The sequence below is a fragment of the Leptonotus elevatus genome, chromosome 15 (genome assembly GCF_054856555.1).
Source record: "Leptonotus elevatus isolate MCC_2025b chromosome 15, RoL_Lele_1.0, whole genome shotgun sequence".
NCBI lineage: Eukaryota > Metazoa > Chordata > Actinopteri > Syngnathiformes > Syngnathidae > Leptonotus > Leptonotus elevatus.
In genome coordinates this window covers 12778487-12791967 of record NC_141253.1, presented here as the reverse complement: position 1 = coordinate 12791967, position 13481 = coordinate 12778487, and the positions used below count along the sequence as shown (strand labels likewise).

Sequence of the window (13481 nt, the reverse complement as noted above, 5' to 3'; positions counted from 1 at the left end):
CCACAATTAGAGAATTGTAATTTACTGTATTACACAATAAATAGTGACTTTTTTTTTACACTCCACTATATGAAAAAAAGCTCAAACTAATACTTAAACTTGTACAACAACCTAACTAAAACAATTTTTTTTATAAAAACTAACCAAAAATGAATATAAAACTAAAATAAAGACTATATTGAAAACTATTATAAACCTGATCCTCACTCAAGACAATCATTCACACTCACATGAACGGATGGCCAGCTGCCATATTTGAACCGACGACTCCTGAACTGCGAGGCGAATGCGCTAACCAGGCAGTCACCATGCCGCTTACATTAGATTTGTGTTTTTTTTTTTTTTTCCAATATTGTCACCATAATTTGTGGTGGTCTTCATTTGTTTTAGCAAGTATGAATCCAAACACTTGAAGGACTTTCCAGTCGGCCCAGCATCCTCAGCGATCAGACGCGGCCTCCAATCCACCCCCCCCCCCCCCTGTTTCTCCCCCTGTAAATTATAGCAGCACTTTAGCTAATGAAAGAGTTGAAGACCGGCCACTAATAAAAGCCATTTAGTGAATAAAGCACCCCCCCCCCACCCCTCCCCACTAACAAAATTAAAGAAACTAGCCATTTAGCGAGGGCGGGCACGGAGTGAGGCCTCTGTATTAATATTTATGAAATGCGGAATTGGAGCCATCCTCCAAAAAAAAAAATAAAAAAATCCCCCCCCCCAATCCCATCACCATCCCATGTCCAATGGTAGCGTGTAGCAGCGCCCCTTGGCAGCGCACCTATCCCGAGAGGAGAACATCGCTGACCCCTCCTTTAGCTGGAAGGAGGGGCAGGAAGGCGATGGTGACTTGAAGGGTGCTGAGGACGCAGTCGGGACAGTCTGGCTCCAGTAGAGCAGCCTGGAAACATCTCAGCAACCACCGGCACCGACAGCAGCGTCCCAGACGTAGACACCCTCAAGGCCGTCGCAATGGATAAGGTGGGTCTTTTCTCAGATAAAAAAAAAAAAGTCAAAGTTCTCTTGATTTGTCATTAATGGCTCATTTTTTGCAGCGCCACAGGTGAAATGTTGGGAAACAACCTGGTAAGAATGCGTACTTCAGTATCACAATCATCCATGAAATCATCATCCATCCCGTGTAATTATCACCAAAGTCCTTCCATTTTGCCATTGGGTCACCTCCAACCGTTTCACAAAACATCCCACAGGAGAAGAGAAATACTCAAGGGAAGGTAACAAGATTGTCTTTTAACAAGGTTAGCAGGGAAATGTCAGGAGAACGTCTCGGACATCTTAGCTAGTTAGCTTGTCTAATGCCGAAGTCGATTGGCGAGCCTGGGAACCATTTTAAGGGGCCATCGGTAAAGAGGACCGAAAAACGTCAGAATTTACCGCAATTTTTTTCTGTAAAAGTCGGCACAGATGAGGCGTGGGTGGGGTTTGACGCAGTTTGTCCGCAAGAAGGGCGGAGCCCCGCTCTTTTTACCGCAGTGAGACGCAACCTTTTACTCATCTTTTACTCGTTCAAAAAAATGATAAAATCTGCAGATCAAAATGATTCACTGCCTGGTAACTTGTTTTTTCTTGGTTTTGAAATTTTTGAAATTCATTCACTGACTTTTTTACGTAAAGTTGTAGGTCAAATCGACTAGTTTTTCAGTTTTTTTTTTTTTAGGATGGGTTTGGTCTTCTAGTAATTTTTGTATTTACAAAAATATATACATCTATAACAATATATATTTTTCAAATATGTTTTAAAATACATATATACAAAATATTTATATTTACTCCTTTTATCATTTATAATTTATATATTTTTACGTTTACTCGTCAATTTCAATTTAATTTAACGTAAATTAAAATCTTAAAACTTACAAACAATAATAATATTCAAGTTTTTCATTACATATGTTTTAAATGGTATTTTATTTATTTTTTAAATTAAAAACGTTTTTGTTTTTTAGTCGGCAGTGACACATAGAGTGGACCACAGTGGCATGCTATGTTGGTTAAATTGACCTTAATAAAAAAAATAAAATGAAGAAATAATAAATGAAAAAAAGTTTGAATATTTTTTTTTAAAAAGGTGTAGATTTATTTCCTTCTTTACACTAGATATATATTTCCCAATTCATTTAAATGGTTTATTGTAAAAAAAAATATATATATATATATATATATATATATATTACTTTATACAGCTGGTCGCATTGATCCATGAACTTTTTTTTGGGGCACATCAATGAGGAAATTGAAAGCAATTAAAGACACCAAAATGTAAAAATAATGGTTTGTCTTTTGACACTTTCTTGTGTCTAACTCAAAATGGTAGGAATGAACCCTTTGGGATTTACATTAAACCACCAATATACCTATATACATGCATATGTGTGTTACTGTTTTTAATTCCATCTGTGTATTTTTAAAGTTTTTGTCTTCCCCATTCCTACTTGAACGTCACCTTGAAGATGTCGTCGACTGCCGCGACAAAAACATTCCCCTATCATATCGGGGTTTTTTTTAAACCTGACTTAAGTTGTGGCCAATATTTGCTGTTTTTTTTTTTGTCTCCGTGAGCTCCCGTTGCGATGATTATTGTCTGATTCCCTCCCTTTGACCGCCGAGGGCACCATTGTGCTTGATCTAACCATGCAGTGCGTCTCTGTCCATGGTTGTGCCAAGCACTTTGGAGCCTTGCGAGCACTTGCAACATCCGAAAAAAAGAACCTCGTTCTTTTTCTCGACACCACTTGAGGATCCTTTAGGCTGTTTGTCGTTTTGCTTCTTCTTGTGTATTGTAATAAATATCATGCAAACATCAAGTGTCTTTAAACGATGGCCGTGGGCCAAAGCCAACATGGCAGATTTGTGAAGTGTCTCAATTAGAGTAAGTGCCTCAACCGTCCGGCTAATAAGTGCAGCCGGTGGAGGTCGTTTTATCAATGCTGTTAGCGGATCCATAAATCAAATCGAGCAGACGTTGCGTAATGAGACATACAAGGCAAAGTGTGCGCTTATGGAGATGATCAAATGTTATTACACTACTCCACTTGATAGATTACACACAGCTGGTTGGAAATGCAAAAAGCACACTTGGAGCATCATGGATACATGTTTAATATAGTAAAATGATAGTGAAAGAATGAATAGTAAGTCGATTTGAATGGGGAGCTCAAGTGGGAATAGAATACGCTGTGTTTTGGTGTGCCCCGCCCCCAGTTAATTTTTTTGTTGCATTGCAATGGACTGAGCAACACATTTCCAAATTATACAAAAACATCATTATGGACACTCACGCAATCAATACAAAACTGATTAAAGAGTTCTGGCTTTTATATTAAGATATTAGCTATTCAGTGTTATTTGACATTGACAGAGGTATTTATTTAACACTCTGGATAATGAGAGTCAAACTATTAGGAACAGCTTTCAATTGGCTACCTCTGTCAAATGACAAAAATAAACATACTATACTACATGAATACCACTGACGGTGTCAATCAAAATTGAGCCTTATATTATAGCATAGCGCCAATAGTTCCACAGAAAGTTGCAAATTGCAATAGTACATTGCTTTTTTTTATTTATTCTGTCTTCTTATTAATGAAGCACACAATGCTTGTAGTCACTGTGTACTGTGCCTGCCTTGACCTTTATTCCAGACTCCAGACAGGGAAAACAGGCTTTACGCACATGATCCCATTAGGCGGCACTACGGCAGCTGTCTTGGACAAACTAAATGCTAATTGCTCACGGTGGGACACGAGCTTGCTTGTCACAAAATGATTCAAACTCAGTAGAATACCATTTGAAGGTTAGAAATTTAAATGAAACCGAATGAATCACAGTCACTCAGTGGTGTAGTGGGTATTCTCTCAATTTTCACGTTTTTATTTATTTATTATTATTATTATTTTATTTATTAAAAAAAAAAGTTTTAAGTAGTCCAGTAAAATAAAAAATCCCTCATTTGTATTTGCTCACAATAATAAAGTATATGTTATAAAACAAATTACATTATTTAGTGAACAATGAATAAAAATTGTCTGGTGAGACTTCAGTATTGCTTTGTGCTGGCTTAAACTATTTGTCCCCATTCTTGTGTTTTAATTTACCGGTACTTAAAAATCATATAAAACGTATCTAGCGGCCGGATCGAACCCACGTCACGATCAAGCATCCTGTGTTCGAGAGCAAATCAGTTCACCTGAGCAAAATGTTCTGGGTTACCATTGTGTGGCCGACTACGATTGGCTCATCAGTCCTCAGATGCCAAAAGTGAGCCAATCTAATCAGTGTAGGCAGACGGTACCAGCCAATTAGAAGCAGAGGAGTGACTGGAAAAGAAGTGGGTATACTCCGTATACCCGCGTATACCCTGGACTACACCACCGGTGTCACTCTTCCTGTCAACTCTTTGACGTTGCTATGAAATTTTTCACATAATAAAAACTTCATTGTAAGATTTTGACCTTTTTCTAATATTACAAGTTTATGCTTCTAATTGCATATATAATGCGGAAGTTAAGTCAAAAATATCAGTTTTTTTTTTTTGCTCTCATTTTTAGACAAGCCCCCACATTTGTTATGACCCGCTCACAGCCAAAAGAAAGATTTATTTACAGAAAGCCAGATCTGAGATAAATGAACTAAAGCTAACATAGACGTCCTGTATAAGGTAACTTAATGTGCAAATGGGAAACAAAGTCTTGGCGCTCACAAGGCAGGCAGCAACGGCGTCCTGCTGGTCGGTGATGGCATCGGAAGCACGAGGAGGAGGAGAGAGAGAGAGCATCCGCATTCAGGTGGGCTTTTCTTTCCCACAAAGAAACAAGCGGCGCTGCAGTGCAGGCAGGATGAATGTTTGTGTTATGTTTTTGCCAACCTCCCGGTAATGACTAATCACGGCTCACCTTTTTAAGAGTGTGGTCATGTGATGTTCACATGCTGAGCCATGATTGGTCTGTGATGTCATTTTCAGTCCAGGCAAGTGACAAAATGGCCTCCATGAGATGGGAAAAAAAATGGGCGGATTTCGCTGCTTAATTCATCTTCCACAAACACAAAGTTAATCAGAATGTCATGTTTAGACTAATGGGGCTTCATTGTATATATTGTCAATGAAATTTTTCACTTTAATCTTTGTAAAATTATAACATCTGATTTTTTGTTGTTTTCCTTTTATACAGTTGGCCTAAGTCATTTTTAACGTACTGTAATAAAATAAAAATACTAAAAAGCTTCCCTGCTTCGTAAGAAAACGTTTTCATCTGTGTATTTTTTTTTAGTTATTCAGATCAATGCTAATCCATAAATGTTTTTTGTGGTCCGAAAACTTTCAAATAACACAGAGGCAGCTATGCTACTTGGTTAACAATATGTTCTCAGAAAACTGTGACTTTATTCTTGAAAAACTGTCATTACCGTATTCATGATCAAACTTGATGCTCATAACATCCAGGCTACTTTCTTGTACATACTTCTTGCAAAATTCTTACACCAAAGTTGCAGTTTCGACTTTAAGGTAACTTTTTTGTAATATTACAACATAAGCATTTTTATTTTTTTCCCCGTCACAAAATTAAAAAAAAAAAAATCTGATTTTTTCTTTTTGGTAAAGACTGCATGAGCTCCTTGATTTTAATTACGCTTCAGCTCAAAATACAACAGAATTCCACAACTTCAATAAGTTGTCATAAGAAAAAAAAAATTGTATTCATGCAAATATTGTCTCATTGGCCCTTTCAGTTGTTAAACTTTGTGCACATATGATGACAAATAAGCGACTTAATTTCCACACCCTGCACCGATGAGAAAAAAGAGCAGGAAGCTGCTTTGTGCATAATACCACATGAACACATGAATAACATGCAAATGCATGTGTTGTCTGCCACATCGCCAGACTGTAAACGTTTTATTTATTATCTCGAAGAGGATGCATTATTTGTACATTCATTACAGGATGAACACAGCAGAATTACAGAGAACAGAGCTTGTGCATGTTATTTCATTCCAGTTAGGGACAAAGTCGACATGTGGATAGTCACAGTGTTAAAATGTTAGCCTGCTAAAAAAATAGCTGAAATGGGATAACCTTGTATTTTCTTTTTAAGTTCATATCTATCTTAACCTTTCCCGCTTGTGAAATGATACGTGAACGGATTTTGAAGTGCTGTTTTCCCCCAAACAAGTGCATGTGTACCATTGGACGTGAGGATTTTCCACGGTTGTTATAAGACACTGCGCCCCTGCTATGGAAGGACTGGTTTAGCTAGTTTTTAAAGCCCTCTCGTCGTGTGGACATAACCGCAGAAAAAGCATCATTGTGAGTCATATGAAGAAAATAAAAAAAGGAGCAGACCAGTGTTGTCCCATTTAGGCCTTCATCTATCAGTGCAGACGTCTCTATTCTATTGGAAGTACTGCAAAAAGCATGTCCGCCAAAATGTCAATAATAACCAACAACGAATGCTTTGGCCAGAGCGTCATTGGGACCACACGTCACACATTGGCCGAGGTCCGTTTTTCTTTTCAACACTTCATCTAAAAAATAAAACAAACACCTTGACACACATCGTACCCACAAAGTAGGTTTTGGAGGGTTTCATTTTTGAAAAGTCATCCACTTCGTCGTCCGCGTCAAGCGAATATCTGACCGGGACCGCCGGCATGTTTCTTCTCGGCGGTGAGGCGCTCCTGGTTCTGCTGGCGGCCCGTGTTGTCGTTGGACTTGATGACACCGGCGTAATCGTGGATGCCCACCTCCAAGTTCTTGGCTTTCAACGTGGCCATGTGGAGCTTGTCCAGGAAGGCCGGCATGCCTGTCAGGTCGTGATAGGACACATCTGTAAATGTGCTGTTTATGTTGTACGTGTGGCTATAAGCCATTTACTTTTTTATTCAATTCAAATAATGTATTTTTTTTTAACCAAAAATTCCAATGTAAGAATTTCCCCCCCAAAATGTTATTACCTGTTAACAAAGTGTTTGTGCATAATTGAAGTCTGGTCAGTCAAATGAAAATTTGTATCAATTTAATAAAATACAAAAAAACTACAACAACAACAAAACGTTAAAATACAATTTTAACATTAGATTACATTAAATCATTTTTTTAAATTATAATTTTTTGTCAGTGAAAATTATAGAAAGATACACTTACTGAATTTTAAATGGAGTATGGCATTTAAAAAAAAGAAATATAAATTTAATGTGTAAAAATAAAAACTAATGATCAAGTTGATTAAAAACAATACATATTTTTTTCTCTATTTTTCATTAAATTCTTAGTTTTCAAATTAAATCTTAAAAATTACACTTCAATTAACTCATTCACTCCCAGCCATTTTCATTTGCGCTCCCAGCTGGTTTACAGGATTGTGACTGATTTTGCAACGCCCACAGAATATTGTGTTCTATTGCTATAAAACATGGAACATACCAAAAGAAAGATTAGAGTCTCTATCTAGAGTTTCTATCCGTTTCCGTTTTGCAGCTATTAGCATTAGAATATAGCTAAATTTCATCATTAGTCACAAATCTATTTAGCAATATGAGTAATGAGGCTCCCCCCCCCCCTTTTTTTTTTACATGGCCCCTGGTTGATCTCTTTTGCTCTGCTGCCACATGCTGGCCGTTTTTTGTAATAACTACCATTGCTCTAAAGGACCTTTTCAGGTCAGAGGCCGCATCAAAGCCTTCTGTATGCTCTAGCATTAAAAACATTTAAAAAATGTATAAATATGTTTCGGGGGACCATGGCACTATTTAAAATAGAGCATTTTAACAAATTTTTAGGAACTAATGAGTTAAATATAAAAATGCAAACACTAAGTTGAACCTCACTTTTCAGGTAACGTACAAGGTTAAAATAATACAATTACAGTTTTCACAATATTTTTATTATTCAATGGTATAGCAAGATTACACATTATTTTATATTTGTCTGTAAAATTTTGATTTTTTTATGTAAATTAAACACGAGAAACACATACAATCAAATGTAAAAACACTTAAAAATTAAAAACAAGCATTTAAAATATATATTTTTAGGTTTTTAGGACTAAATGTTGATTTGCCCTTATAGGAGCAGTCGCTAAAATCTAAGAATTCCACAAGTGATATGTGTTATTTATGTTTGAAATTGTCTTCAATACATCATTCATTCATCAATACTTCCACATCCACATTTGTTGTATGTATCTCATTATTGCTGTGTGCGGGTCCATACTGTGCCCCCCTTTAAAGAGCACAGATTGGGCCTTGGTTTTTCCCCTCCCTCCTTTCTCATGTTTCCTTTTTTCCCCCCATCTAAGAAACTTGGGGCGCTAATTAGCGAACCGCCAGGCTTCCCATTTTTATTATGGTTATTGTTATTTTTCTTGTTTCTCGGACGGGTTGTGACTGTGAAGACAAGTTGCTTGTGTGTTTTTACATACTTGGCTAGTGAATCTAATCCAGATTGTGAACACATTGGAGATGTGAAATGAGAAGCTCACCACTTGACACCATCCAGCTCACACAGTAACGAGGGAAGGCGGTCTGAGGGTCGTCACTGTACGTTAGCAGGTAGTCAAATCCATTCTGTCAACATCATCATCAACAAGTGATTAAAACAATTAACTTTAGGTTATGTATCCTGACAATGCGAATGTTTTATCAGGGCCCAAAATTACCCAATTTGATTCTAACCTCATCGAAGGACTTGTGAGGACGGATGACCATCTTGGATTGATACGAGTGAACTCTCACAAAATCCTTGGACTCTGGAACTCGGGGATGCTGCACGGCTCTAATGACAAGTAATTTCAGGAACTTCATTTAAAAGAGACGTGAAAAATGTCCTTTGCATTGCTTGTATCATAGTCAAAAAGTCAGAAGGGCTGCATTTAATTTTCTTTGAATGGAAGGTTTCGTAATGTGTCTGCTAAATTACACAATTTCAAATAGGCAATTATTCTTGTTAAAATAAACAATTTTACATACACATTTTAGCTTTTTTTAACCTCATCTGTCTGATTTAAAAAAATGTGGCCCTTGAGCACAAGAGTATAGTAATAACAATAATAATTTCTTACCTGGACACTAGGATCATCAGGTTGTTTTCCAAGTCAACTTCATAGCGTCGTACGTACACGTAGTCCCTGGAGTACATGGGATACTGTGGAGGAAGGGTTGACATCATTTTGAAAAGAAAAATGAGTGGTTCAGAACAGAGGTTTTCAAACTTTTGACACCAAGTACCCCCTAAAAAAAAATCTTCAAGTACCGCCATCATTGCCTAAATGTTAATGAAAAACGAGACAACGGGCACTGCGCTCAAATGTACACGTAGGATTTTTTTTTTATATCTTCGAATGTATACAAAAAAGTTATTTAAAATGTACCTACAAACCGCTCTTAAATTTTAAATGCAAATGTACTGAACTTAAACGTGAAATACAACCGAAAGATAATTGGGCAGCAATTCTTTCTCATAACACTAGAAGGTGCCCGTGTACCACTACCACAGTTTGTAAATCAGTGATTCAGCAAGTAGCTATATTAAGAAAGTAAATAGAGAAGAAGGTGAAGAGGAACTAACAGGAAAGTGCGTAGCCCAGTGTACAACTTCGGAGCCCGTGTTGATGTCACGATCCATCACTTCCAATTTGATCACCAGAGCGTCCCACTTCTTCCTGTACTCCGTATCCAACTTTAGCCAAAGACAAAGCAGCGGTTAGTCAAGTGTAGTGCTATTTATATTCCGTATATTAGTGCCAACATGTTAACATTGCCTTGGTGACAAGCAGATTGCACAACAGGTGACTCTACAAATACACAACCACCTTCCCGTGACATGTCACGCATGTGAGAGCCTGCTCTGCTCAGTAGTATTCAACACATTTTCAAATAGCTACTGTGCAAATATCGCTAGCTTTGATGTTAAAGTTAATGAAACTTTAACATTTAGTCATGTGGAATAATGCATACATATCATTACAAATAACGCAAAAGGAAAAAAATTGCATTATTGTATTTAATAATGTATATAAATACTAAAAATACGTTCAATATATTACTACTACCATAAATAAATAAATACAGGCATCAAGCCAATGCATTTGTAATGGTAAAAAACGCATTAAGTATTACAAAAAAAGAAATAATACTGTATTACCAGGATTTATTTTATAATGAATATACTGTAGATTAATTAAATAATTAACTGATTACTTAATATATATATTGATCAAATTGCTCTTCGTGGATTTTTTTATTACTGTATAATACAGTAAACATGTTAATAAAAACATCATACTTTGTATTAAATACTGTATAATAATAATGCATATCAAGTGTAACTTAAAAAAAACATGCATGCAAAATTATAACTAAAACAGAAGAGAAATCAATCTAAAATTGCCATCATCTAGTTTACTTATAAAGATAGAAGGATACAATTGCCTTGTACCAATGATAACCTTTATAATTGATTACAATTTTAATAAAATAAATATAAATTAGGTGCATTAGTCAAGACAGGATTCGTGTGTACAAGTTTACAAGACCATATCTGTACTTAGAGATTTTTGTTTGGCTTTGAAGAGTGTGATGATGACAACCATTGAACCAGAAAAAAAAAAATTGTTTACTGCGATGCAGCAGTAGCAAAGCAATGAATCAATAATCTGGACAGGACAATGATATCAGAGTGTGTATTTATGATTACAACTAAGTGGTTCATTCATTTTCAAACATTTAAGAATATTGTAATGCTAAATATCCCGGACAGTTAGTAAAGGGTTGAAATGTGAACGAATTAATCTTACCCTGTAGTATTTTTCAATTGCTTTTTTTGTCATGTTTTCCAAGACTAGTGCCATTTTATTGCGCGTACAAGTCTTATGTCTATCATGGACCTCGTGTGACACCAATGGCCCATTTCAAACCAGAGTGACGTCATAGAAAAAGACGTTAGTACCTGCACATTGAAAAACTGCCTCGGTGTGACATCGGTGTATGAGCCCAGCACTGCAATAAAACACATACAAACGAATGTTGACATCTTAAATAAATAGTCTGCATGCACGACAAGCCACTTTTTCTATTGCTTACCTCTGTACTCGTAGAGGTGGCTGTCGGGGATCGGTCGCTTCCACACTCGGAAGTCCTTCTTCTCCATTACAACTTCCCAGCCAGGCTCGGCGCGACCGCTCAAAGCACCTGCATGTGCATTCAGACTCTGCACAGCCTCCGAGGCCTGCAGCTCCAGCCCGCATCTGCACAAATGTACAAAGGTTCATCCCTTTTCATAGCTTAGGTTACTCATGTGGTCCTGATCCCCTTGTTGGTTGTCCCTGGTGTGGATAAAGATAGGGTAGAATGTTAGACCTATTATAAGAGCTTTCAAACCTGTGCATTTCCTCATCTTGAATCTTGTCATGGTCCCACACGAAGACCCCCGCCAGGGCAGCGATCAGCTTGCCCGGGGAGGGATGCTTGCTCTGGAACCTGCGCCATATACTGCTCACCAGGGTCCATCGGGTCCTCTCCGAGTACAGGTTGGAGTACAACTCGGCGATCCGACACGCACGCCGCAGCCTCTGGCCGGTAACGAAACCGCAATGGTCCGCGAATATGGACAGCAAACCCTGGCTCCTGTGTCCCGATCTTGTGACGGTCTCTGCTGCGAGGACGCCCACCCGATGTAGAGTGGACAGGAACAGGCCCGCGGCCCTGCCCAGCCACGGCGCTAAGCCTCGGCCGTCATCTTCCTGCACAACCCGCCGGAATGACCGGACGCCTGGGAGCCTGAGTGTCCTAACACCGACCTCGGTGGTGACACGACGGGGCACTGAGTGAAACATGACGACTTGCTGCGACCGTGACACAAGCTCCCAACAAACAGAATGAATCTCCAAAACTAGGGTAGCGAAGTTGATACTACAAATATCTATCTATAAGCACTAGACAATTGTTTACATTAAAGGTTTATATGGCAGATTTGTGCTCGCAAATGTCCATTGCATTGTTGCTAAGCGAACACGCGACATTTAGCATCGGCTAACGTTAGCACACTTGCACAACTTGACGAGTTGAGCTTATTCTGAATTAAATGTGCTACTACCTGCACTTGTACGTATGATAACAGCCTCAAATCCAGTACTGTATTGGCAAATTCAAATCTGATAATATCCCAGAGACGCGCACTGTCGCACACGTTTCGCATCCTCAGCAGCCCATTTGACCTCTTCTCTCTATCGCCTTGTAGACACGCCCACCCGGAAGTTAAAAGGCTTATTACCGTTTATAACAAGCGTTCTGATTGGAAAGGAGTAAACGTTAAAGCGATTGATCAAGATGGGTCTAAGATGTATTGTGCTGCATTCAAGGATGGTCGGAAATCGGATATATCCGAGTTGTTTTACCCAGTTCCGACCTTACAGCGTTCAAGGCTAAAGTAAACAACGAAAATGGCGGATAGTGATAAATTGTTTTTTATTTCGGTCCCTAAAACTCTCCTTGACCTCCAGCAAACTTGCTTTCTCGCAAATTTGTGTTTTACCATTCACGGTCTGTGTTTCCAAAGAGGTCGCCATTGTAGAGTGACGTCATATTATAGTCCGTCGGTGAAGTCGGGGTACTTCTTTTTTCCCGACTTTACAAGTGGAAATTCCGAGTTCAAGGGGGCGTTTCCGTACACACTTTCTGGTTTTAAAGCGGAAAATTCAGATTTCCGACTACACACGAATGCAGCATTAGCTCAAGCAGACGAACACAAAGCATGTGTCTTTGGTCACCTTTTCTCAAACTGTTGTTCAGATTTTCCACAGACCAGCTTTTATGCCCCGTCTCATGTCTACTATCTGTTATAAAACAAAATCATCGCTTCATGCATGACAAATAACACAATTACGGCTGTTGTACAAGTATTATTTAAAAAGGGGAGTTCGCAGAGACGCGCTGATCTATACGTCATAAATGTGGGTACGTGTAGCGGACGTTACGTATGCAGTGCGGTTGTCTTAACAGTGATCATTTTTGGTATTTATTTTGAATAGAGTTTATTTTGGTAATGAATGAATGAACATTCAGGGGAAGTTATAATAATAATAATAATAATGCATCAGATTAATATAGCGCTTTCCTCGACACTCAAAGACGCTTTACACTGGAATAGATACATTAGTCACGCACTCACACATTCACACGGTGGCGCGCTGCCCTGGGGCAGGCTGACGGAAGCGTGGCTGCTTGTGTGCCCCGCCGACCACCACCAAACATTCGCACCTTCCATACACCAGTGTGAGTAGCACTGGAGGCAATGTGTGTGAAGTGCCTTGCCTAAGGACACATGCGGGGATCGAACATTACGACCTTCTGGTTAGTCAACGACCGTCTCTACACCTGGCTGCCACTTTAGGGAGGTAATACATCAAAATAGGCGGCAGGTGGCGCCAATTGTCCAAAGAAAGAGCAAGTTTATTTGCCGAACATAC

General features: G+C 38.5%; 1 protein-coding gene across 1 annotated transcript; it reads right to left on the bottom strand.

The window, feature by feature from the left end:
- Positions 1-5879: 5879 nt before the first annotated feature.
- Positions 5880-12327, bottom strand: stard7 (StAR related lipid transfer domain containing 7). The gene is made up of 8 exons (XM_086096461.1): positions 11395-12327; positions 11098-11261; positions 10964-11013; positions 9584-9694; positions 9078-9160; positions 8692-8791; positions 8499-8583; positions 5880-6821 (listed from the first exon to the last, which is right to left on the bottom strand). The coding sequence occupies exons 1-8, from the start codon at positions 11847-11849 to the stop codon at positions 6640-6642; spliced, it is 1230 nt and encodes a 409-aa protein (XP_085952587.1). The 5' UTR covers positions 11850-12327; the 3' UTR covers positions 5880-6639.
- Positions 12328-13481: the final 1154 nt, after the last annotated feature.

Bases quoted from the DNA above. Each gene is read 5' to 3' on its own strand.
- stard7 (XM_086096461.1), bottom strand. From the start codon at position 11,849: ATGTTTCACTCAGTGCCCCGTCGTGTCACCACCGAGGTCGGTGTTAGG. The intron at 9,695-10,963 runs GTACTAACGTCT...CTTTGGCTAAAG, and splicing joins GGCAGTTTTTCAATGTGCAG to TTGGATACGGAGTACAGGAA. The intron at 8,584-8,691 runs GTTAGAATCAAA...TGATGTTGACAG, and splicing joins CTCACAAGTCCTTCGATGAG to AATGGATTTGACTACCTGCT.